The following is a 16,609-nucleotide window of genomic DNA, read 5'->3' on the forward strand; positions in this document are numbered from 1 at the left end:
GTTGTCTTGGGCTTAGTTGCCAGCTGGGGTTAAACCACAACAGTCCTTTTTGGCACCAAACATGGGGCTCGAAGGGTTCGAGATAATGACAGGCTCGGCTGGAACATGCTAGGTCAAATTCATAGCTGTTATTGCTCTTTAGCTACTAATCGTCAGGCTCCTGTGCTTGCCGTGGGGCTGTACATGGGAGTCTAGTGCTCGCTACAGGCTGCTTTTTGCTTTCGCTGCTTGCTGTACTGCTGCACTGCTGACCACCTTTCTGTGCCGTGCCTGGGAACATTTCGATAGCAGCCACGGCCACGCACCTGGGCTGGCGGGGCCCGGGCCTCGCTGCTGTTTCTGTGCTGCTGCACTGGGCAGGCTGGAACTGCAGTGCGAACCCCAGTCAAAGGGACAGGAGCAGGACACCCCGAAGCCGCTGCGGCCGTGGATAAGGCCATGCCACAGCAGGTACATCTCAAAGTGTCTGTGGCCGTGGTTACATCTGTGCCACAGCAGGTACGCCTCTGAAGGGACTGTGGAACAAGGGTAAGTCCATGCTGGAGAAGGTACACCTCGAAACATCTGTGGCTGTGGATAAGTCCGTGCTGCAGCTGCTACACCTTGAGGCATCTGTGGCTGCGCATGAGGTCATGCTGGAGCACCTCAGAGCCTGCGGCCATGGATAAGCCCGTGACAGAGCAGGTACGCCCCTGGAGGGACTGCAGCCACGGGCAAGGCCATGTTGGAGCAGATTCACTTCTGAAGGGACTGTGGCTGTGGGTAAGGCCCCGCTGGAGCAGGTCTATCTGTGAAGGCATTGTGGCCCTTGGAGAAGGCCACGCTAGAACAGGCGCACCTCAAAGCGACTGTGGCTGTGCGTAAGTCCATGCCGCAGCGGGTATGCCCCTGGGGATACTATGGCTCCTAGATAAGGCTCCACTTGGAGCAGGTACGACCCTAAGGGGCTGCAGTCTGTGGCTAAGTCCAAGCTGAAGCAGGGGGAAGGGGAGGAGTTCATTGCAATGTTAAACCCGATGGTCTGGTCCAAAGGCACGAGGGGTGGAGACTGTGATGGAAATACCTTTAAATTGTTGTAACCTGCGATTTGTGTTGCATGTTATCGGAATTACTATAGCAGGAAGCCAGGCTACGAGCAAGGGTAGGGGTTCACTACAATGTTAAACCTTATAAGCTGGCCCAAAGGGACCAGGGGTAGAGATTGCAATACTTCTACCTTTAAATTGTTTAACCCAGGATTTAACTGGCACGTTATAGGAATTACTAGAACACTGGGGGGGGGAGTGAGTGAGTGGCTGTGTGGGGCTTGGTTGCTGGCTAGGGTTAAAGCACGACAATGACAGTAACGTACAGTGCAGTAAGGGGCTTCCTTAGGAACTCCTGAGTAATCTCACTTCTGAATTCACATGTAAGGAAACAAAACCAGAACAGATGTACAGAAGGATTCCAACTATGATTAAAAGTCTAGAAAGCACCAACTGAAAAACAAACAGTTCAGCTTGTTCAGCCTTACAGAACAAAGGCTGAGAAGAAATCTACAATTTTGGTCTATGGATACTGCAGGGGGCAAAAGGGGAAAAAAAAAAACCCAAACAAACTAAACAACCAAAAAGGGAAAGATTTAACTTATCCTACAACTGCATATGAATCAGTGCATAAACGTTACTGTTAGTAATATACAGGTACATATCATCAGTATGTTAGCAAGGTATCTATTAGTACGGCAGCAGTTAAGGTAGAAATCAAAAGGCGTTAATTTTCAGAGCAAAGAGGTTTTCTTTTTTTAGACTCAAGTTTGCTTAGGAAAAAAGTAACATGTGCACCTGCTTTTATAGTGTGCCAAGCCAGGTAAATGGTTAGGTCCTTTGCCAGCTGTTTATATACCTAAAATATAAGCACCCGTGAACATTTAAAGACCGTAATCAGGTAAAGCTTAGAGATATGGCTCCAAACAAATGCATTTGTAAAAACAAGTTCTATAGCAATACAATAAAAGAATAATAAAATATGGCAACTCAGGTTTTTGGCAAACATTTTATAATTTTTATATAAAAATCTCAGTAAGAAACCAAGCAGAGTATCTGACGGAAACATCTGCCTTACAACAAGTTCAAAAAAACCTCACAAAAGAAAGAGAAAGTAAGAAAAAAAAAAAAGTAAAATTCCACCCCCCCAAATCCTCTTTAATTATAAACCAGAATATCAACAAAACACTTAGAATAATCTCAGATTATTTGGCAACTCATCACATCATAACAAGAGACACATTTGATCATAAGAAAAGTTTAACTTTATATACAACTTCACTTGAACATTTGCTCTTACCAGAGTTAATATACATTAAAAAAAGATTCTGGCAATAATACCAGGCTCTATTTTTAATACCTGTGTATAAAATGTAACATAAAACGCTGAAGCTCTATAATTAGGAGACGTAACATTTGATTTCAATGGGTCCCTCTTTGTTGAAAAAGACAAATACTGAAAGAACAGGCGTTTAGCTGCAAAATAAAACTGTTTCATTTCAGGGTAGTGTTGGCAGACTATGAATAAATCTAACCTAATACTATTTATTTCTTGAGGTTGGTAGTAAATTCACAAGTGAAAATATAATCTAGTAAGATTACATTTTACATTTTATACTTTGTCACAAATGGGAACAGAAAGGAGCCAAGTCCCTTTGACTATGCTAAACTACTTTAACGCATGCGAGAAAAATACTTTACCAACTGTCTTGCGCATATTTTAGAGAACTTCAGGTTTTAGACAGCCCTGGGGCAGCAGAGGGGAAGTTTCCTACTGACATCTGCATAGAATGTAAAATATATAATTAAAAAACCTAAGGTATATACTAAAGTTTACAGACCAATGCTTTCCATATAATAAATAAAATGTCCATCATTGATTAGATTCATACACAGAGTAAAATACAACCTATTTTTACAAGTTTATATACAAAGTGTATTAGTAGGCCCAGGGGTGCCTCATGGGTTGGAAGCATCTGCATTAGCGTGTCACATTGGGAAACCCCAACTTTCCAAGTCAGTGATAAAATATATAACTACTTTGTTTTTCATTCAAATACAAAGTAAACTTATTTTTCCTCTGAAAGAAATGTACATAATATTCTGTATAAACAATAGTTTATAAAGCTGTTTAAAATGTAACTTAAAAGTACTGCATTGATTAACTTAGAGCTCTGAAACAAGCACGTGCAAATCCCTTTGCTTTAAAAAAAAAAAATAGAAGCACAGATTTTTTTTTTTTTTTTTTTTTTTACTTTTGACTCTTCCCCGAACAGTACTAGCTGGTAAAGATTATCGTTTTGCTTTCTTTACTGGTGTCTCCTCTGTTTTCTGCTGGCCTTTCCTCCGTACCACTGTTGGGCTGTCTTCCCTTTTACGTTTGGCAGACTGCACCTTTAACCTGAAAAGCATTAATAATTATTTTAACAATGGTAGGACCTGTAAAACAAAAAGGGTGGTCAGGCACAATCCTATTTAGAGGATGGGACTTAATTGCCTATCTCGGGTGAATTACCAGGATATATTATTTAAAACCTTACTACTAAAACATTATATACCAGCACAGACCACAGTGAGACCTCGCACACTCCCATCACATCTTAGTGGAATACTGCATTCTAATTCCATATGTTGTAGCGTGCTCCAGATGTAGGATTTGGGGCTAGAGCTCTCCTCCTCCCTTCTCATTCTTCTGGAAAGACTTGTGGATTATAATAAAATATGATGAACTGCATTGTCTTGTACCCTGTCTCACAAAGATGGAAGAATAGCAACAGTGGCTTAAGTCTTGTATACACAAGAGGGAGAAAAGTGCAGTCATCACGTATGCTTATCTCTAAGCATCTATATGTAACCCACCACATTTTAGCTGCAACCAGTTGTAAGTGTGGCTTAAACTCTTGGCCATCCATAACCATGTGAAGTAATGAACATGAGGTGAACTGTGACAGACACTGCCACACTGCCACATTTCAGAGTGGACGACAAATAAACGTGTTTGGCATATAATCCATTTTACAGGTAAACTACACAATGAATAGCAACTGTGCATCACATTTATCACTCCCTTGGGATTTTACACTGTGATCTCAACTTCAAAAATTAAAGTGTACCAGGGAAGGAGGAAAAGGGAAATATTTTCAAAACTTGTTATAAAGACTCTCAGAGTTTCTCCTCTTTTATCAGCTGATCTTAGAAAGATATTTGAAGCATTAGAATCGTGTCATCATATGTTGCTTTAACCTGAACTACAGCTGCTCCTCCCCCTATTCAGGAAGGAATCACAGCTCAAATTAAAATACTGTATAACAGCGTTTTCAGATTCTCCCAAGAGTTTTCTTAGGACAGAAAGAAAAAAAATCTAGTCTTCAAATGTTAAAGAAAGTAGGAAAAAGAGAAAACGTAAACAGAAGAAAATCCTTTAAAAGCTTTTATATATCACAAGAGAACAGAACAGAGCAAAGCTAGGCTGCTGCTCAGGTTTTGAAGCAGTATATTATATATAAAGGAAAGGATCAACGTAGTGTCTTCCAAAACAAATAATAGAAGTGGATTCAACTTTAATACTTACTGTGTCAATGGCGGAGATTTATTAATTTTTGTATCACTTGGAGATCTTTTTTTTGCTGCTAGGTTCTGTCGTTTTCTAGGAGAAACTGAACTTGGACTGCTGCCTTTAGAAGTTGCACGTGTGGTTGGCTTGCTGGGCTGCTTTCTGTAATACAAAAGAATGATGAATGTATATATAACAAAATACTTTCACCAAGTCACTTTCTTCTTGCATTCCAAGTGCAAAAAATTAAGACTGCACAGTATTTGCAACAAGTCAGTCAAAGGTGCCAAGAGAAACAGAGAAAAAAAAAACCCCAACATTTGCATGCTTCAAGACACAAACTGCAATGTTGAGCTGTGTATTTTCATATCAAATACAGAATCAAAAGCCTAGTTTACTGATAATTTAGTATTTAACTAAATAAAAATCCTAGTTCCAAGTCTGCAATAATTCTGCTACATAAAACGTCCACATTTAAAAAAATAGCTTATAGTACCCACAGAAAAAACAAAAGCAGCAAAGGTGAACAGGCTGCAGAAGAAAAGAGAATTTGCTTATCCAGGGTAAAGAAAGAACTCATATTGGCTTCAGTATCCACCAGTTCAGAACCATGAGAAACTCGTTACTGGTGATCAACTTCAGAGTTTGGAAAACAGGTTACTTAAGTCAGAAAAAGTGATAATCCTGCAATGCTGAAGATGACAAAGCTGCCCCTTCCACAGAATTATTCCAAATGCTACTTATAAAAAGCAGACTGTTTGCAGCACCTTGAGATAGAGATGCTCTATTACAGTCAGAGCTAGAAAGATAGCATTGGAAATCTGACACACAAAACAATCTAATCTGTAAGTAAAAAAGTAGATGTTTCCGCAAGCAATCAGATCGAAAGCACTAATCTTATTACAATTTTAGAGTTAACAATTATGTGAGACTAAAGGAAGTCCATTTGCCTTTACCAAAACAAACCTGTTGTTTACTAAGTGATACTAGTAAACCTTCACAGGTTTTATTTAAATGAAGACTACATAAGTGCTTTCTGATTTGAGCTCTGAAATTATGAATTCAAGAGCATGCTGTGAACAGTGCTTCAAATAAGCCCCAAGGGCTAACATAAAATACAATATCCTTAGGAATGAAGTAAATCCGGTGAATTTACAGAAACCTCACCATGAACAGAAAAACTAATCCTGGACTCCGTTCTGTTCTGGAAAGCAGCAACGTGAATGAAAACTTCCCAAAGCTGATAACTGTCTTTGCTTCCACAATGAAGTTGAGAGGATGAGCTCTGCTATAATTCAGTTTGCATACAAAAAGGCAGACCTATGCTAAGGGAGATGAAGAATGGCTTCCTGAAAATAGAGCCCCTGCTTCCACAACTAGCTGACTGCTTTCTGAGCTTGCAGATCACCATACTAGAAATTAAATCCTCCAGTACTGCAGATTTATGTATTTAACTTGGACAATATTTGGAAAAAAGAAACAGACACGGATAATTATATCTGCACCTTGTTCCAACTCCAAATATCAAATGGTGAATTGCACAGTTAAGTCAGAGGTCCCTTTTTACCCATCAGAACTAAGTGCCCTTTGACTCAACTTCTGAGACATCATTAGGATGAAGACTGCCAACAGTATCAAGTCTTACCTTCTGACATATTCAAGAATGTCTTTTGAGACCCTAACAGTTTCCCCACCTCCCCTTTTGTCTCATCATCCCTAGAAGAGCAGTACTAGAATTAGAACCAAAATTATTCGGGGAGCTCTCATCAATTAAAAAAAAAATGCAAAAAATTAAAAGCACAGTTACCTTTGAGCCTCTAATCTTGTGGCTGATCTAGTTGTGGCCCCGGAATGTGCTTCATCGTCTTCCTCACAGTCTTCTTCCTCACCTTCCTCCTGCTCTTTTAGTTCATCTTCAGATGATGTTAATTTCCGACGTTTTCTTTCTGGCTCCAGTGTTTCTGTCCATGTAAAATTTTTACACATGTGCTATAATTTTCCAAAAGCCCTCCAAAAGGATACGGACACTTAGTTTAGAAAAGGTATTCTATTCACAGATCCCATTTTAAGTAAGTAATTTTCCATTTCCTTTATGCTTCAACATTTTAAATTCACACTTGTTTGACTTGATCTTGCTAACACATTCACCATAGTTTACTTACGCAGCTCATAGCCAGAATTCATAGAAAATTCATGAGGTTTTGTAGAAGCATCTGGGATGTAGCAATTTTGACATGGGATTACAGCAATTTACACATATTTACATAATATTTACACTAGCTGTAACTCAATGATTTTTTCCTCAAGAAAGGAAACTTGAATAAAGCTTATCTTGTTGCTATTAGTAAACAGAAAGGCTCACTAATATCTCCTTATTGTGTTAGGAGCAGTACAGTTTCATGTTTTTACCAGTTTCCTCTGACTGAACCAGAGAACGCCTGGGCTTTCTTCCCCTTTTACGCACAATCATGTCTGCTTTCTCAGCTTCATCTTCCTGAAAAAATAAAATGGAAGCAAGTAAGGCAAGAACAATTTAATTTAAATAGAAGACAGACATTTTGCATTACATACTGCTTATAAACTTACGAATGAAAATGGTTGCACTTACATTTGTTGTTTCGTTCTTATTAGATATGTCTGTACCTAAAAAGAAAGAACAAAACTTAATGCTGAAGTTCAACTCTTTCACCAATCAGTTTAAAAAGGAGTTCTTTCAAACTCCATCAACTTTTCATAAACATCACAGAAGCTCAGAAAACATCTGAAGTCTGATTTAGAATATGGTTTTGCTGTGTTTTGTTATATACAGAGACTGGACAATGATTTTTTTTTTTTTTTAAAGTAGAATCACAGAATCATAGAATTAAGGTTGGAAAAAACCTCTAGGATCATCAAGTCCAACCCTTAAGTAGTAAGCCTATATATGACTGACGTTATTTCTTGCTTTGTTGCATATGCTGCTTTGTTTTAATAGAAAAGCAAACATTTCTTGCCCCTTTCAACATTACAGAATCACAGAAAAATGTAGCTTTTCCAAGCTCTGGGGCCTCTGGAGATCATCTAGTCCAACCTCCTCTTCCAAGTATGGCTAAATTAATTGATCTGATCATACTGCTCAAGATCTTGTTCAATCCCAATTTTGAAAGTCTCCGAGAGCATGGTCCCTCCAGGCAATCTCTTCTAGTGCTTAACCATACCCGTGGTGAAGCACCAAGATAGCTGTAGCTCAAACACAATATTTTAAACCTAACACCTGGTGTGCAAACTACGTGACTTTCTCCACTGAAGTACTTCTTACATCCAATTCAGTACTTCTTACAGACTGGCCCATGCATGTTAAAATACATTTATAACCCTACAACTCATGTCTCAACCTGGCCTCTCTCCATGGTAGATGCTTACCACTTCTACCTTGACTAACTCTGAGATAAGGAAGAGATTATTTTACAAAGCATTGTCAAATGGAATTATCTGCAACACTGCAAGGATAAAAATCCTTAGCAATAGAAGGAGAGAAGCTGTCATGGCTTTAGCTGGGATAGAGTTAATTTTCTTGCTTTTGTTTTTCTGATTCTCTCCCCCACCCCACAGGGGTGGGGGGAGTAAGCGAGTGGCTGTGTGGTGTTTAGCTGCCAACTGGGGATGAACCAACAGAAGAAACCTAAACAAATGCAAGCTTTTATACGTTCTTCTCCTGACATAAAACTGCTGCCTGTTTTTGTTTTGTTTTCTGAAAGCTACACAAAAGACGACACACACTCTAAACCCATCACCAATTAGCCTGACAGAACAAACAGAAGAATGCCAATGCAACAGATCAAAAGTAGATCTCAAAGAGCAGAAACATATTCTAAAATTCACACACACAATGCAGTTCCTTTGTTAAGGTTACGGGAGAAAACTTTTACTCAAAAGTAAATGAAAAAGTGCAAGGATGTGTAACTATTCAATAAAGAGATGCAATACATTTTGCAAATGTACATACGCCAATCAGGGCTGTCCACTGTATTAAGTATTTTACACAAAGTAAGTCTAACGTATAACCAATATTTCCTAGTTCTGTTGTGTGCAAAAGAGATACATCAAAATTCTGGTACATTTTGGTAAATTTGTAGCAAAATGGTTTTTGATTGAAGAATACTCCATGTAAGTAGAAGACATGCCTTTCTTAACAGACACAACCCTCTCTTTAGTATGTGAAAATGTAGTACTTTTGCCTCAAGATAAGTACAAAAATAGTAAGCTATAGTATTTAAAAAAAATATCTTAGTAACTTCACAGCAGCAACCACTGATTAGTGCAAAGTAATTTTATTTTCAGGTTCAGTGTCAGTGTTACGGCAGGATGCTGCCTTTAGAAACCAGATGTCTCTGAACTGCATGAGTTGTACTGGCTGCAAATAAACTCTCTGCTTCCCACTCCATATGCGAGTCTGTCCCTATCACAAACCCTTGTGCAGAACACCCAGAAAACACCAGAACAAGTAAGCTGCACAGAGGGATTCCACCTTAATTTCTTTTCACTGCCAGGGGTTTTCAACCCCTTTTCTCACAAGAATGCTAACATATGATGAAAAGTTTAACAGGATATTTCATCCACTTCATACACTCTTAGTATTGCTTTGACATCAACAGCCTTTTACCTGGAAAACAAATGTTACTTAACACACTAAATTAAGCTTTAAGTACACAGTCAGGTGTCCATCCTTTTGAATAAAAAGCAAACCAGAATGCACTTTTACACTTTTCTCGCATTCTTGTCTGTTCTATTTGCAGTTGATAGAAACCAAGTACCACACAACCAGCAAACCCTCCAGAAACAGTTCTGAAGCATATGGATTAAAGCTGACATTTTAACAAATGCAGAGATAATAGGAAATAGTCCATATGTGCACTGCAGCCAGATTAATATCTCTGTAGAAACCTAAACTTCTGGAAACTCCAAAAGATTTTAAGACTTGTTCTCTCAGATTTGTTGCATGAATGTTTGTAATTGTTTACAAACCATTTTTTCACCTGCCTTTCCGGTTCGTCTGCTCCCTGAATGGATTTTAAAGTCTCTTTTATGAATGGCCATAATTAGAAACACACATTTGAACAATCAGTGGGGTTCCGACTCCACACACATGAAAAAATAACTACGCCATCTAAAATTCCAAGTTTGACCTCTTACAAATCACAGATGTTTGAATACAGGAGAGAAATAGAAAAGTATCTCACTTTAGTTTGTAGCACTCAAAGTACATTTCTGAGTAAAGTTAAGCGATCATCTTCTAAAGATCTTACAGCAGCTGTGAAAGGGAAAAGAAATATCCCCTCAAGCTACCACTAAGCTCTTTAGACACATATCCACAGAATCCAATTAACTGAACAAAATTTGAAATTTTAAAACAGTTAATGTAACAAGGTTGATTGATAGTTGCTCTATCAAAGAATATAAGCAGAAATGGAAAACAGTTCTAAGCGCCAGTTTGATGGGACACCTACCTGCCTCTAAAGCTCTGCCGTGTGCCTACCCACACAAACAAATTATTTGGTATACTCCGCAATGCATTATGCAGCACTTAATATCAACATGTTGAAAATTGCTGTCAGTCAGTATTATTTTTAGGAAGGACCCACATGATTTTCTTGAAAACCCTCTTCTATTTCTTCCTCCTTTTGTATTACTTGTTAAAGCAGATACCATTTGCCTACCTGCTTGAGGTGTTTTTCCTCCACTCGCAAAGATAGGAAACTGCAGCTGAAATTAAAAAAAGTGGAATTTAAAGAAAATCAGAAAAATCCAGGATTGTATTACATAAACACAGAAACTTGTTCCCATTCATAGTAGAATATCTCTAGAAATCATGAACATTCCAAGAGCATAGAGAAAGTTTGTACTGGGTTTCTTAGTAGTAGCATGCATTTTTTCCATTTATGATAAAAATTTGAAACGAGTCGTATCAGCCCATAAACAAAAATTATCGTAACAGTTTCAGTAACCTAAATGACACTGTAAAGTCATTGCAATAAAAGACAAAGTTAAAATCAGCTTCAGTCAAATACATTTCTGAAAACTTAATTATCAGCAATACAAAAAAAAGTTTAGTGCAGTCACTTTATGTAATCACACATACAGATTTGCAGAATTATAGATCACCAGAAATTTGTATTTACTCAGAATGCAGAAAGAGCTATGTATAATTACATCATCTCCTATGATGACTGTCCAAAAAAATCAGTTGCTTTCATCACTGAAGGACTTCACTAGGATGTGTACACTTCCTGTGAAGTAGCAACAGGTTCTCAAAGCAGCCACGGGGAACTGCCAGGCAAAGGTACTATCTCACCTTACAGAACCACTATCTCAGATGGAGGGCAGATATCCCTCCTCCTGGAGCCAGCCTGTAACGGACTGACACACCAATCAGTCATCACTAAGAGGCACAAGATCTTTTAAATAGTCGAACTAGAACAAGACAATTCTGCTCCAGTACTGAGGGTGCCAGGGTAAATAAAATAGGATTTTAAAGTGAGCTTTAATTCTTATATGGAAAAAAAAAGCAGAAACCAATCAAACAAAAAACCCCAACCCAACTAACCAACCTAAAAAACCACAACCCCAAAACCCCCATAAAAACCCAAACACCAAAACCCACACCAGTTCAAATTACATTTCATTAAATTAATCTTGGGGGGGTGGGGGTGGGGGGTGGGGAAAAAGTCTCTTAGGAAAGATTAGGAATTCTGAAACAGAACTCCACCAGACTGGTAGAAGGGACAGGACTCAAAGGGCTACCTGGAATGTTGTGGGGCCAGAACAAGCAGGAATGAGAACTCCTGCTATCTATAGCCTAGGTAAATTCCCAAGAATTCTGACACCCACACCAGCTGGCGCCTCACCAGGCACACAGGAAGAAAATATGAGTTTCAATACAATTTCTGTTTTTAAAATCACCTCTTTTCTGTGCAATAATGTTGATTCTGACATTCAGGAATTCCCAAGAGAGAAGCTTTCTACTTGAATAAATCCAACTAGTCTTACTCCACAAATACTCCTGATCCATTACTACCCTGTGCTGTAATTCAGCTGGATTGGGGAAACACTCCCAACAGAATACTTTCTTAGCAGCGACTGTACTGCATGGGGGTTAAGAAATTAAGATATTTATCAGCTTTAAAAGATGGAGGTATGTCTCATGAGCTCTTAAGTTACTAACCAGCATGCCTCTATCTTTTGGATGAACTGAACACATTATAATATAGATAATACAACTGCATTACACAATACTTTATTTTACAGATATTAAGAGTTACTATGAGCTATTATTATAACAGGTTCAGTAGAGAAAAAAAAAGTCAAGCGTTTGAAACAAAGCCAACTCTTATCTTCAGGTCAAAATTACTTTCAGCACAAATTAAAAGGCACGTGTGCACACAATCAGAATTCCACCCTGCATACAAGTATATTGCTAGCCAGTGTAACACTAAATTTATATTAAGTATGTTGTACTAAGTTTCATCCTGTTAGGTTATTTTCTGTGTTCCAACTCAATAGTATGTTTTGCTTACAAAGTTCAGTTATATTAGGAGATACTATTAATAGTTTTTGCTTGCTTAGACTGAACTCAATTACTGAGTTTTCCATAAGATGTTTCTGAAATACCGTTAACTGTTAAACAGATAAATGGCTCTTGAATTACTGTGTTTAAATGCACCCAAACAAAATAAAGGCACTTACATTCCCAGTGCTCATATCAGCTTTTGACTCCCCACCTGAGGGAAGAAATATGAATTCAGAACTTGAATATCACTATTTTCCTTGTTTTCCCACACAGGTATTATGAACTACTTACCACCAGGCTGTACAGCTTCAAGAGGGTATTTACGAGGCCTTCCCCTTTTCCGTTTCACTATCACAGGCTGATTTCCCTATTAATAGTAAAGGACCAAAGTATTTTAGTTACTGTAATTGACATTTAGTATTTGAGCAATAAAATACGAAGATTGCTGCTACTTCATAATGCGACAGTGGCAGATGTAGTGCTCGTCAGTTTAAAAACATACATGAGGCAGGTTCCATAGGAAGAGATGCTGCCCGTTAAAAAATCCATTGATATAGCTCAAAAGAAACAAGGCAACTCCCATTATACAAGATTCTCTGTGGCTGGCCTTGGGCACAAAGCGTACCTGAGAACACAGTGCCTTCTGGCCCTCCTCTTCAACAACTCTATCACAAATACTGCTGCCTTACCCTATATATCCCACCACATCTTTTCAGTCTTAAGAGAACTCCAAACTTCGTATCTTGTGAGCCCCTTCTCCAAGTGCCATATAGCACAGGCTACACCTTGTAACAGTTGAGCAAGTGCTATTAAGTAGCCAATACCCTAGTTAGCCCAATATACAGATTGGTGATGTTCTCTACTAAACTGGGCTTTTAGTAAAAAAGGCTCCTTACTCTGAAGTTTAAGCTTTGAAAGACAACTAAGTATTCATTAAGTAATGAATATGGTCAGATGTTCAGATCACAAAGACCTCCAATCTCAGATCACAAAATCCCCAATAATACACTTTCTCCTATCTACCAGGAAAGGTTAAGTGCCTCATTCAGTGTATCCTAAAGTCCAGCAATGTCTCTGCCCACAGTGGATCTTAGTGACTCAAGCCTTAGGTGAACAAAATTAAGTTCTTTATGTTTTCTTCCACTTCCAAATTAGAGGCAAAAAAGCAAATGACAAAACCCAATGTCTTTATGAGGAATGTGTCTATTTCTGGGGGCCAGCAACAATTTTAATCTCTATGGTTCAGACATTTGTTTACAACAGCCACTGTAGAATATTACAAGAATATGCCTAAGAGATAACATAATGAGTTTTAAAATTGTTGAATGATAATATTTTTGTAAAGCCAAGTCATATTTGCTAGTGACTAAACTGTCCACATCTCAATTACAAGGTATTCAGAAAATGAGTTCTATACAGTACAACTCTACAGAATTGCTTTCTATACAATTGTACGATTTGTAAGTACTATTAAATGTAGGAATGAAGTGACTTCTACTTCAATAATCAGCCATAACACCATAATATGTTATGGTCTGTCAGTTTATACTTTGTGACACAGAACTACATAAGTCTTTGGTACTTTATGGTACCAAACATAAATTTTCATAGCTATTTTAGTGTTGGTAAAGTCAAAGTTTTAATTGCTTTGTACTTTGTTGACAGTACTTATTTGCAGTGTGAACCTCCATTACCTCAGTTAGTTAACATGAATAAAGCCACTCACCTCTGGAGAATTTTCATTTGATTCTAGACCGTGCTTCTCCTTTTCAGACATTTCCTGTTCAATGGTAAATTCATCTTCACACATATAAACAAAAAAAAAAAAAAAAGAAGAGAGAAACTGTACACCTTTGTTTTAATAGACAAAGAAAGAGGTACCAGCCACAACCTCTGCACTAAATGCATTTTTTCATTCTGTAGCCCAAAATTCCCTAAAAACACTCATCAGAAATTAACACAATTTGCCTTGTAGCAACAATGTATTGGTCTGCCAGAATGCTTCCATAACACTAGATGAGTTAGACAGGTCTTCTAATTTAAGATAAAAACAAAAGCTCAAGAGTGTGTCTCACTGTAAAGTGGTAAGATAAATAAAAGCCACTACTCAATTTCCTCATTTTCTCCCACATTCCATGAAACAGGAAGCTGAGGATACAAGCTCATTGCAGAACAGTTTCAGACTTGTCAACATGCTCACTGTGGAGGCAAAACTAGTAATAGATAACATTAGGGAAGATACACTATTCACACAAAGACAGACTGAAGTTACATCAAAGCCACAGTGGACACACCATCTTTTATTATTTAGTTTAGTGCAATTAAGTCAATTACAACAGCACAACTTGCACACTATTTCCTGATTGGTTTCTCTACAGAAACAAACAGGACTAATTTTGATCGTGAATACGTGATGGGTTTTTTTCATGGAAGGAGACCTCTTACTTGTGGTCAGCTAGGAGAAGTTCTTCTTGCCACATACCCTGATTGTGCTATTTCCCTATCTACCTGTTTATTTGCAATTAGCTTTCCTACTGAAGGTACATACTGAAGCAAAGTGGATGGGTGATATCACAGCAGAAACACAAAATCTGCTCTCACTGTGAAAGGAACTAGGATTAATGCATTATTTGATAGCAGTAATAGAACAGACAGCAACTAGAGAATACATGCAAGTAATTGCTGGGATTGAGTTCCTACTTTCTCTCAGAATCATTCAAATGAAAAGACATTTGCATACAGTATGGGTTCAGAAAATTGCCCATGATGGGCAGTTTAATTACCTTTTTCTTCCATAGTACTTTTAGGAGGTGTACGCTTTACATCGATTTCTTTGGACTCTTCTGCTGTGTCACCTGAAATAACTTCCTGCATTATTTTGAAACAACAAAGAAAAGAGCATTTTACTACAAATTAAAAATCACTGTCAGTTTCTTACACTAAAACCCCAACCAAATCAAACACCCACATCCTAATACATGAGTAGTTATTTTATTCATCAAGATTTTGTAATGTCTCTTAAAAACTTTGATGCTGAGAAGCTTTGCCAAAATCAATGGGTGAGAGAGTCCCAAATATTCTGCACGTACTCCTAAGAGACATCTATTTTGTCCTGAATTCCTGTTCTGACTTAGAAGGGATCAGTGCAAACCCAGAACTTGAGTAAAGTCCGATACTGTCTTGCAGATCTCAGCAGTATGACCATGAAGATGCTGAACTGACTGGACAGCTGAGATCCAGCAATGCTCCATGTGATCCCAAGCTCCTAACCTAAGTATTGTGCAAACTGGTCCACCACACCACACAGGGCTTCAGGTGCTGTGCACATCGACACAGACCCCTGCCTTTCCTTTTTTTTTTTTTTCCTCCTTTTCTTTCCGTTTGAATTGTCTCCCCTTGAAAAGTGAGTATCTTTCTATAGTCGGTTATTTTGTATTCAAGACAATGCAAAAGTAGTTTACAGTTAATAATGGAAATACCCCCCAAAATAAACTGCTACAGAAATAAAAACTTAGGACTTCCATCTGATTTACATTACAACCGCAGAACATTAAAAAAACCCAAATGTTCTTGAAAATACCTTGATGTTATCAGGTTTTGTTCTGGAACACTGACTTTGTTCATCATCTTTTCTCACATCCTGAGCAATCAGCTGGTTGCCTGCCACAACAAACAACAGTTGAAGTGTTAAAAAACTTATGCGTTTGTCAGATTTTGATACCACTTTTCTATAAGCTCATCATTACTGTGATTCAGAAGATTCTGCAAAGCAGCATCTTATTCACAAAAACATGAACCGAAAGTTACACTATCTCCTCTTCAAAAAGGGAAGACAAAACAATTACAAAAAATAATTCCATGTTTCTTGTATGTTATGGGTGGGTTTTGGTTTGTTTGTTTGCTTTTAAAGATAAGGTCAGAATTGAAATTTGACAGTTACCACATCAAGAAATAAAACATCAACCTCACCCAGCGACAGAGAAAACAGCTCATGTTATGTGAGACACTAAAAGGAATATAGCATGTCTTCTAATTACTCACTTCAAATCAGAATTCTTAGATGCAGAATAAAAACTGTTATAAAAATGACATTACTAATTACCCTAATTTTAAAAAATTGTTCTGATACTGAAATGACAGAAGCAGTTGAGGGAAGAGCCTGCTATATTCCTTATAGTGTCTCACATAACATCAGCTGTTTTTGAAGACACAGTGACAAGACTGACTACTGTCTAACTTATTTCTAAGTTAATTTTATCTAACTTTAACTTAGAAATGTTTATGCCATTCAATGGACTGACTTCCTTCTCACTGTTTGCTTTTAGACAGAGAAAAGGTTACACTAAAACCCAGTTCTTTCCAATCTAACAGAAGGAAGCACCCAGCCTCATAAAGTCTACTGAAGGGATAGATTTTCCTCTGATGATCAGATTTCCTCAGCTTTAGATTCCTTCCCTGTGTTTTATGTAGGAAGAATAAAATTAG

At 37.9% G+C, this 16,609-nt stretch overlaps 1 protein-coding gene across 4 annotated transcripts in view; it reads right to left on the bottom strand.

Annotated features, from left to right (window-relative positions):
• Positions 1-2,020: 2,020 nt before the first annotated feature.
• Positions 2,021-16,609, bottom strand: part of BOD1L1 (biorientation of chromosomes in cell division 1 like 1) — a 38,507-nt gene continuing 23,918 nt past the window's right edge. For 2 of the 4 annotated variants that reach the window (XM_064449150.1, XM_064449149.1), the window contains 11 exons: positions 15,705-15,784; positions 14,908-14,992; positions 13,851-13,924; positions 12,416-12,491; positions 12,301-12,335; positions 10,275-10,320; positions 7,187-7,221; positions 6,988-7,072; positions 6,386-6,539; positions 4,597-4,740; positions 2,021-3,426 (listed from right to left, as the gene is read on the bottom strand). In XM_064449150.1, the coding sequence (XP_064305220.1) occupies positions 3,318-3,426; positions 4,597-4,740; positions 6,386-6,539; positions 6,988-7,072; positions 7,187-7,221; positions 10,275-10,320; positions 12,301-12,335; positions 12,416-12,491; positions 13,851-13,924; positions 14,908-14,992; positions 15,705-15,784 (923 nt within the window). In that variant the 3' untranslated portion in view covers positions 2,021-3,317. Of the gene's footprint in view, positions 3,427-4,596; positions 4,741-6,385; positions 6,587-6,987; positions 7,073-7,186; positions 7,222-10,274; positions 10,321-12,300; positions 12,336-12,415; positions 12,492-13,850; positions 13,925-14,907; positions 14,993-15,704; positions 15,785-16,609 lie in introns of those variants that run through there. The other 2 variants (XR_010372594.1, XM_064449151.1) reach the window with 2 other exon arrangements.

The sequence above is a fragment of the Phalacrocorax carbo genome, chromosome 4, assembly GCF_963921805.1.
Source record: "Phalacrocorax carbo chromosome 4, bPhaCar2.1, whole genome shotgun sequence".
In the NCBI taxonomy this organism is placed as follows: Eukaryota; Metazoa; Chordata; class Aves; order Suliformes; family Phalacrocoracidae; genus Phalacrocorax; species Phalacrocorax carbo.